The 9,701-nt window shown below is 33.1% G+C and overlaps 1 protein-coding gene across 5 annotated transcripts; it reads right to left on the bottom strand.

Moving 5' to 3' along the window:
- Nucleotides 1-1,184: 1,184 nt before the first annotated feature.
- On the bottom strand, nucleotides 1,185-5,975 carry LOC108972133 (39S ribosomal protein L13, mitochondrial). 5 transcript variants are annotated; one of them, XM_018938627.1, is made up of 7 exons: nucleotides 5,850-5,975; nucleotides 5,669-5,792; nucleotides 3,493-3,746; nucleotides 3,271-3,422; nucleotides 2,246-2,984; nucleotides 1,819-2,147; nucleotides 1,185-1,749 (listed from the first exon to the last, which is right to left on the bottom strand). In XM_018938627.1, the coding sequence occupies exons 1-7, from the start codon at nucleotides 5,871-5,873 to the stop codon at nucleotides 1,287-1,289; spliced, it is 2,085 nt and encodes a 694-aa protein (XP_018794172.1). In that variant the 5' UTR covers nucleotides 5,874-5,975; the 3' UTR covers nucleotides 1,185-1,286. The 5 variants fall into 5 exon arrangements, with proteins under 5 accessions (XP_018794172.1, XP_018794173.1, XP_018794171.1 ...); XM_018938628.1 differs by lacking the exons at nucleotides 5,669-5,792; nucleotides 5,850-5,975 and adding an exon at nucleotides 4,050-4,114; XM_018938626.1 differs by lacking the exons at nucleotides 5,669-5,792; nucleotides 5,850-5,975 and adding an exon at nucleotides 3,998-4,105.
- Between the last annotated feature and the right edge of the window lie 3,726 nt (nucleotides 5,976-9,701).

Raw genomic sequence — 9,701 nt, 5'->3', positions numbered from 1 at the left:
TATTATATATGTATATACATATGTATACATATATGTATATATTTACTACTATTTTAAGTTATTTGATTTTACAAGAAAGAGAAATTCACACAATTGTGCAATCAATTTCCTCAAAACCCAAAAGATATTCTCCCTCTTTCAATATAATTATCAAGTGCAAGCGCAGTTGTCTCCAGACTTCAATGCAGCAAGAAATTTGTATGTACATATGTATGCACGAAGGCATACAAGGCCACATTTGTAGTAACTACGTCGATATATGAATAAAGAAGTAAATATGTATGAACATGTACGTTTAAACGAAGTTAGGGTTTTGAAAGCATATAGGCACAAAAAAGTCAGAATTCGAAACAAAATTGTAGGCACAAAAAAAAAAAAAAACAAATAAGTAATTCGAAAACAAATTTGCGAAACTATTAAATAAATAAATCATTTGCAGTAATTAAGCGAACAAATAAGAAAAATAAAATCAATTAAATGAAAACAAAAAAAGAAAGAAAACAAGAAACTGTAAAATCATTCATAAATGTATACATCCAAATAATTAAAATAATATATATATTTTTTTTGGAAAATATCCTGCAGCCGGTAGTTATAATATTTGATATTAGAAGAACAAATGTAACTTGAAACAATTATAAAAGTATAAAAAGAGATTTAAATAAAAATAAGAAGAAAAAACAATGAACGAAAAAACACTGCAACAAAAACATACAAAGCAAAAAAAACATTGAACCATATGATTAAAAAAAAACAAAATTAATCATGAATACAATGAAATGCTAGCCGACAACACTGATTTTGTGACGTTTGAGAAAGTAAGAGTGAACAAAAACACATACGATAAGAACACTAGAAAACAGCCGCAAAAATAAAGCAAAAAAAAAAAAAAGTTAAAGAAAATCAGTAAAATAATGATGGCTAAGCATGGAAGAGAAAATCATCTTGTTATAATCGTAGTTTTGCTTATTTTTTAATAAAACACTAATATCAAAAAGTGCGCGCGCAAAAAATTTTACAATCGACGGGGGAGCAGCGTCTCAAGCTGCTTTTTATACAAAACATAATTTTATTTTGTACAAACTCCCACCATTAAGAGTTTCGAACACCCACAGTTACTTACTGTACTTACAATACTTTTTTTTTAAATAATTTCAACCCCACCTTTTGACAAAGAAATTCAATTTTTTTTTAGGTTAAACACTTTGTTTAATAAAAAAAATATTATGCGTCCGGTTAATACATTAGTTTAACGATTTATAAAAAAGGTAAGAATTAATAAATGCTTATTTCAAGCCCAAATCCTTCTCGATGGTGTGCGCACAAACCGCCATCATTTGATTCTTGACACTCTCGAAGCTTTTAATCGCAATATACTTGGCCTCCGGCCATTGTCCCAAGTCACGATAAATGGGACGACAGAATTTCATGCGGAAGTTGGAGTTGGCAAATGCAATAATCTCATCGATACGTTGCAGTAAGCGCGCTCTAATGACTAAACGCAAAAACCGAAAACGCACCTCGGAATTTTTTGTGTCCTTTAGCTTGTAAGTGTTCTCTAGGAATTCGATTTTTTCCTCATTCAAATCAACAATTTCGCTGATTTCGATTAATTTGCCGAGGAAGTCGATTAGTTGATGTGAAGAAATTGGTTTATTTATATCAGAGTCAGCGCGTAACTCAGTGGTGGACTTGGTGCTCCATAATTTCGCTAATTGTTTCGAAACAGCAGCGAGTGTTTCATCGAATCTGAAAGTGTTTTAACAGAAATATTATATGATTGAAGTTTTACATATACTTTGAAGCGTGTGTGCTCACTTTGGTATGATTGGTGGCATACCCTCATGGCTAAGCCACAAGTCCCAATCGATTTCGGTTAGTTTATCCTTTTTATCGGTATTATTGAAGTAATCATATAAGGCACTTTTGAAATCATCAGTCACAACCGATTTGTAGGCGAACTTTTGCAAGTAACTACGTAAGAATGGCTCGAAGACCGCTGGTCCTCCTAGCAAATCTTCAATGTAGCGTAAGAATGTAGAACCCTTGTTGTATGGCACGCTGGAAAAAGCATCGTCTGGTCCACAGTTGGAAAGATCCACCACCAACTTAGTGAGTTCAGGGCTGTTGGCCAATTGGGTGCGTATCTAAGTGTAAATTGTTGTAGAATTAACGATTTTTATTTTTTATAAATTTTGTATATGTCAAAATCATCTAAATATCTATTTATCTATTGTGTACTTACACACTCTCTGAGCTCAGTTAGATTGCGCAACATATGAAAGTCGCGCTCCTTATCCCCTTGCAAGCGTCCCACAATTTTCGTCTCCACAAATACCGTGAAACCCTCATTCAACCAGAAATGTTCAAAATTTTTGTTTGTTACTAGATTACCCGTCCAACTGTGTGCAATCTCGTGCGCCACCACATCAGCCAAAGACTTGTCACCAGCCAATACTGTTGGCGTTACAAAAGTTAGGCAAGGATTCTCCATACCACCAAAAGGAAAAGATGGCGGCATCACAAGCAAGTCGTATTGCTTCCACACATAGGGTCCACAAATATCCGATGCGGTTTTCAACATTTTATCTGTTTCAGAGAACTCTTCCGCGGCAGCTTCCACTATACCAGCTTCCGCCCAGACATTGGAACGGGGGCCGAGTGGACGCGAAACTAAATCGCCGATTGCTATAGCCAACAAATATGCTGGTATGGGTACTTCTTGCTTGAATTTGGTTACACCGGTTTCCTTCTTTTCCACTAAAGCACTCATAAGCGCAGTCAACTCCTTTGGATGTTCCACTGTAGCCTCATAGGTGAATTTAACGGCGGGCGTATCCTGGCATGGCAATACAGAACGTGCGTGAATCGCTTGACACTGACTGAAAAGGTATGGATGTTGCTTGCCCAGTGTTTGTTCGGGTGTGAGCCATTGCAAACCGCTAGCGCGATTGGAAGTTTCATAGTCGATGCGTACGATTAGGCTGATGGAAAAAAAACAATAATTCAAGATATTTTTTACAGCAAAATACAAAATTTCTACACTATCTACATTTCACACTCCGTTACATGTGCACTAATAATAAGTGACCACATTTTGTGATAAGCAAGTTTTGTTTGTAATTTACCACAATATGATTTATAAATTTAGGTCTACCCAGTAATAAAGATAATTTTTACTTGGCAACAATTGCGCGTTAATCGATAAAATATTTGCTACAATCTCCGCGCTAACTTAAATTCTTTCAAAATCTTTAATTTATTACTTACTCTCCCTTAGCAGTACCCTCCGGTAGCTCCAATGTCAACTTAGCACCAATATCATCCACTGGATCACTGATAAAGTAGTTGATGGGTATGGCTGAGCCGCCACTACAGAGTATAGATGCATTATTTATGCTGATGTCACGTACATCCAACAGCTATACACAAAGAGAAAGTAAATATCAAATATGGATAAAGAAAAAATGCGACAGATATTCATTTTCTTACAATTGCCGGTAAGTTTGCTTCCAACACATTAAATTGATGCGTTACGCTGCCTAACAGCTTTGTATTTGTAAAATCGACGGTCCATTTGAAAGCGCTATGTTTGGTAACAATGCGCTCGGGCTCGGAATATGAGCTGGGATCTACTTTACTTAATCGACCCATATTGCGTTGCTGTTGAGCGTAAATCAGTGAACTGCTACTGGCGAAAGGTTGCTGAAGAATGCGTCGATAAGTGCTAGCTGAACGTGTGTTTTCTGAAAGTGGAGTAATTTCAATCTAATAAATATATATAAGTACGTGCTACTTGAAGTTTTAATCTGCTTCGTAAAAATGTAATAAATATTGTCAATCTTATCGCAACTGCTGACGTCGGAGTTATTAAATGCAACTTATATACGTTCAACAGGAGCACATTTAACTAAAAACGTATGTGAGTACACGATTCAATTAGTATGTTTATTACTTTTTCGCTGCTTTTTTTGTTCAAAAAACAGAATGAAATCACCTTTTTCTTTATTAATGTGTTGAAAAAAAATACTCCCACTTATAATACGTACAATTGCTGAAGATTTCTTCACGAATAATGTGCAAAGCGTAATGGAATAATCCAAGCAAAACAAATACAAATGACACAGTAAAAAGAAACCTTGCAGCATTCAGTGTAACCAGACAGCAGCGATTTTGGCATTAAATTGCAGTTATCGATAACATTATCGTGATTATTAAATCAATAACCCAATTTCTCAAAAATTTTGTGGATTTGTTTTACATATTGAAACGTAAATAATGAAAATAACGTATTATCACCTCATAAGTTTATCGGAAAGAAAAAAACCGATAAATGTACAATTCAAACTACTTATCTATAAAAAAAAATTAAATTTTTAGTTATAACTGATTTCTATCTGAAAGCATAAGATTAAAACTTAATACATAATTGTAATATGTTTTAAGATCTCAATCAATAAAGTTAATTTTGAATTTTCGAAACAATTTGAATTTCAAACGTCGGATATGAAAAAAGTGTATCGCAAATCCATAATCGGAAGAAAAATTAAAAATAAGTAACAATCGGTTTAAAAATTAAAAATAATTTTCTTTTAAAAAGATAAGAAATAGCGAGCAAGAAGTATGAAAAAATGTAAATTTTAAAACAATTATTTTTTTAAATTATAATTATATGCATCAAATAATTTTTTTTGGCAATCTGGTAATTAGGAATAAAAATAAATTGCAATCAAAATTGATATAACAATTTTAACTATTAATGAAAATGCTCCGAGAAAAACTCCCAACGGTGTGTTATTTTGCATGTTAGGTGACGATGTGTTCCGTCTACTTTAATTGATTATTATTGCAAAGATCCCAATTAAGCAAGTTAACATCTCTATATTTTTTCACAATTCAACTTTATTAAATAGTAAACATTATCAAACAGAGTTTCACTTATTAACGCAAAACATACTCTTTTGGATAATCCATAATAGATGGGAAATTCTCCAGCGTCTCCTTATCAATATGATCCAGACGTTGTGGCACTTCTCTTGGTGTTCTAATTTGATTTGTTATGTTTTCTAGTATCTCTTCCGGCAGCTGATCATCAGCGAACAAATGTAATCGCTGCATGGTGTGTCTACGTTGTAAATTGCCACGCATCGCATTATATACAGCCTTCTTGATAATCATTGTAGCATCCTTTTCGTGTAACTGCCACGCTAGGGTCCATGAGGCACCACCTGGATAGCCAGTGTGATGGAAGTAAACGCGCTTAATCCACTCATCACCGGGCAGCGCAATTTCTTTGGTATTGATGCAAACAACATGATCACCACAGTCATCTGGAAGTGCAGAATTGTAAAATTTTGCTATACTTGAGTACCATTAAAGTTAAAGCCGAAAATTAGTGTCACCCTAAAAGTAAAGCGCATTAATTGATTTTGAAGTGGAAAATAACAGTTAATATTTACCACGAATTTTTTAAGCAGACTAATTCATTAAGTAGCCGAGTATCATACGTATTTATATTGGTATGCACTTTATTTTTTGAAAGAAACCAGCACACTTGGAATAAATTACGTTTACCGGTGAAGTAAAAATCAGAATAAAATGCGCACAAGCGAGACACTGTATAAGCCACCGGCTTTAACATTAATATTTATAAAACTGCTTTACTCACTCATTGGGTGATAGATGGGCTTGTGCAAGCCCATTAGATGCGTCTTTATAAGCAGCGCCGACTCGAAGGGATTTTGCCAGGTGCAATCATAGACGTGCCAAGTTCTCGCAAAGGTTGCCCATTGCTGCAAACGTATATTAACTATTATTAATGTGTTTTTAAGTTTCTTATAACCGCTTACCTGCACACGCTTCACAATCGACATATTTTGGCGTTTTTAATTCAATACCTTACTAATTTATGTTGTTAAATAACAACTTTTTGATTACTTCACATTCCAGCTGGAGGACGGTGTGCTTGGAGCGAATTTGTGTTGCCAGATATTAGTTTTTTATATAATATATACAATGTTTTTAATTTGTCTGCAGTTATTCTGCAAAATCGAGCAACGAGCGTTGCACAAAAATTACAAAACAATTAAAACAGATTGATATGAAATATTTATAAAGTTTTTTATAGCTTTTTTGATATATGGGAAGCGTAGTTCAGCAATATTGTTAATAAACACACACTTTTATTTAATTTTTTCGAGTGGCAACGCTTTTTATCAGCTGACAGTGTTTTGATGTTAAAAATTAAATAATACAGGGATGGTGTGGAAACGAAACAATAAAGGGAAGTTGGTAAAGAAAATATTTAATTTTTTATTTTTATAATTAAAACAGGTTTGCTTACCTTCCATATTTTTGAATATATGAGTTATAATTTGTTTAGTTTACGAAGAAAACAATTTACTAGTCAGCACGAAAATAAATCCAGCGGCTAAAAGTAAGTAATTGATTGAAATTTCAGTTTTTATACGTTTTGATTTTAAATATTTTAATTCATACCATTATTATGCAGAAACAACTCATGATAAGCATAACGAGCTGAGTGGATTTGCTATGTCCATGTGCTTGTTAGTATATATGTACATGGTTACGAGAGCTACTCTTTCAGTTTTTTAGCCATCCAGCTTACTTAATTTGGTATGAGGAGGTGAATTCATTCTGTACAGGAATTCCTTACGAGATAGAACTCTGAAAAAATCAAGCCAAGGAACTCCAGATAGTGTCAGCTTCCTAAATGAAGGACTGATCTGTCTATATTAAGGATTTTGTTGAATTGTTTAAATGAAATAAAGCAAATCGAGGTGCACAATTTTTTTCTTGTAACCCCAATATTTCAGTTACAAAGCTTTATCCTGGTGCCTCAACTAATTAACGTAATCAGAATGCTTATGCATTTAACGTCTAACTTCTTTAAAAATCGTCAATATGAGTCATTTTGACGATTTTCTCCTCAAAAACCGGCGATTTGAAACACATTTTTATTTCTATAAATTTCTGGGTAAATCCAAATTTATTTTTTCTTTACTAAAAATATGCCCCACGCGATTCTGCAAATTTCTGCATTTTTAGATTTTCTCTACAACCAGTAGTTTAGAAGTTATTAACATTTTTACATTCATTTGTATTCGACGGCTGCTTGCTACATGCTCCTGGTCGCCTGGTAGAAATCCGAGATTTTGGCACCAAATTGAATGCAATTTTTTTGCAGCGGTGGCGGGATGCGCTACAAATTTGCGTGCATACGCAAAGGGGCAAAATTGGGAACACGGATGCGCGCATATGCATTGCATACGCAAAGGGGCGAAATGGGAACACGGATGTGGATATGCAGCGCCCGGAAATGACAACACCCGACCCGACCGGAAATGAAACAACGGTATACCACTTCCGGCCTGAGTACCGAACCGGAAGTGTTTTGCCGGAAGTGGATGTTCCCTACCGGAAGCGAAGAGCAATGTCCGTTTCCGATTTGAGAATAAAACCGGAAACGCTGTCCCGGAAGCGGAAATACTTCAACCATTTCTTCAATCAGTCATCCGTTTCCGGTGAAACACTTCCGGTTCGGTCCTTAGGCCGGAAGTTGGTTTTCGTTATTCCACTTCCGGCGAATTCCTGTTTCCATATCCGGGCATTGCATATCCACTTCCGTCTTCCCCATTTCGCCCCTTTGCGTATGCAATGTATATGCACGCATCCGTGTTCAAAATTTTGCTCCTTTGCGTATGCTATACCCACCACGCAAATTTTCATTGCATCCGCCACCGCTGCAGAAAATTGCATTCAACTTGGTGCCAAAATCTCGGATTTCTACCAGGCGACCAGGAGCATGTAGCAAGCAGCCGCCGAATACGAATGAATGTAAAAATGCTAATAACTTCTAAACTAATGCTGGTAGAGAAAATCTAAAAATGCAGAAATTTGCAGAATCGCATGGAGCATATTTTTAGTGAAGAAAAAATAAATTTCTATTTACCCAAAAATTTATAAGAATAAAAATGTGTTCCAAATCGCCGGTTTTCGTGGAAAAAATCGTTAAAATTAATTTTTTTCCTAAGTGAGGGTGTTGAAATGGGGTGTGCGACGATTTTCGAGTATCTCTCTATTTATTCCAAGTCAAAAACTGTTAAATTCGACAAATTTGTCCATAAGCGATTAGTTCACGATGATAATAACCAACTTTTTGTTTGATAATTCTATTATTATTATTTTTTTGACAATTAAGCAGACCAGATCTGATGGGTTTAGATGCCTGAAATATTTATTTATAAATTTTCTAAATTTTCAAGAGATGCTTTCCTCAGCTCGCTCTTGGCTCCCTTTAATGTCCGGATGAAGAAGGGTATTATAGCTTCGGTGCAACCGCATTTTGTCCCACTTATTGTTGAAGCCCTCAGTAAAATAAAGTTCAAAATAGCAACACAACTCAAATTCAATATTGTAATAATATTTTGTTTATTTGTTTTTTGCTTTTCATTCATTTTTATAATTTTCAAACATTTTCTATGAATACTAAAATTAATTACAGTGTTACATTTTTATTATTTTTTTAAATTTATTTTAATTTAGTTTGTATTAGTTGCCTTCCTTGGTAGCAATGGGAAAATGCTGGCCTTGCAAGCGCTGCTTGTGTGCCCCTTTGTTGTTGGCAACCTGTAAAAGCAACATACACATCGTCACGCTCATGCAGCAATCTGCCAATGTTTTTTTAATTATTTATATTTTATTACTTTATTTCTCACAATGCATAATACAACTGTTTCACATACTGAAATAACTAAAAACTAACAATTTTTTATTTAATTTTATTTCTCACAATTTTTTTATGTTTTATTGTTTAGTTAGTTATAATGTTAATAGTTATAGTTTTTGTTAAGTACCTATTTATCATACTATATACAGTAGTTTTCTTTATTTACTTACTTATCTATGTATGTTTTTTAGCTATATTACATAAATGTTTTTGTTTTTTTTTTTTTTAATTTACAGTGTAAATTTATAAAGACGTTTAGTTTTTTCTAATGCTGTGTGTTTAGTTAACATTTGAATGGCACTTTCGTGCGAATAATTTCACAGCAAAAAGCGGTACTTTGGAAAAATTGCGTACAAAAATTGTTGCAGTACATACATATGCTTGTATTTAGCTAAGTGCTGGAAATCTAAAATTTTATATATATTTTTTTTGTTTTTAATTCTTTGTAAATAATAATTTAATAATTAATATTTTTTAATATTATTTTTAATAATTTTTTAAAATTATATTTTTGTTTATAAAATTTTTTTATACAAACTTTTTTGAAATATTTAAAAAAAATTTTTTTAATAACTTTCTTTTAAAGCCTTTTTCATAAATCTGTTTTTTAATTATTTTTTTTTTTTATTGCAAAGCATTCATACCTGAACATTAATAAATTTCATCTTCTCAAAGCATACATTTAGCACAGCATGCTGTAGTTATTGTGTTGAAAAAGGATTTAAAAGCTGTAATATGAGTTTTTAAAATTTTCTTAAACATTTTTTAAGATATGTTTAGAAAATTAAAACAAAAAAATAAAAAGTAATATATAAAAAAATTACATAGCATACATTTGGGCTGAATAACATGTGCTATGAAAATGCATAATTTTTGGTATCTAACAATTTTTCATGAAAATAAAAATTCGAATATTTAGATAAATAATTAAAAAAATTTTTTTTATGTCCAA

This window comes from Bactrocera latifrons, unplaced genomic scaffold (genome assembly GCF_001853355.1).
Source record: "Bactrocera latifrons isolate USDA-ARS-PBARC rearing strain unplaced genomic scaffold, ASM185335v1 scaffold_38, whole genome shotgun sequence".
In the NCBI taxonomy this organism is placed as follows: Eukaryota; Metazoa; Arthropoda; class Insecta; order Diptera; family Tephritidae; genus Bactrocera; species Bactrocera latifrons.
Note: the sequence above shows the minus strand (reverse complement) of the source record. Positions and strands in the feature narration are given on the sequence as shown.

What these genes read in the sequence shown, in the direction of transcription:
- LOC108972133 (XM_018938627.1), bottom strand. Translation starts at nt 5,873, where the DNA reads ATGTCGATTGTGAAGCGTGTGCAG. An exon ending in AAGCAAACTTACCGGCAATT is followed by an intron (nt 3,423 to 3,492) that starts GTAAGAAAATGA and finishes CTTTGTGTATAG; the next exon opens with CTGTTGGATGTACGTGACAT. An exon ending in GAGGGTACTGCTAAGGGAGA is followed by an intron (nt 2,985 to 3,270) that starts GTAAGTAATAAA and finishes TTTTTCCATCAG; the next exon opens with CCTAATCGTACGCATCGACT.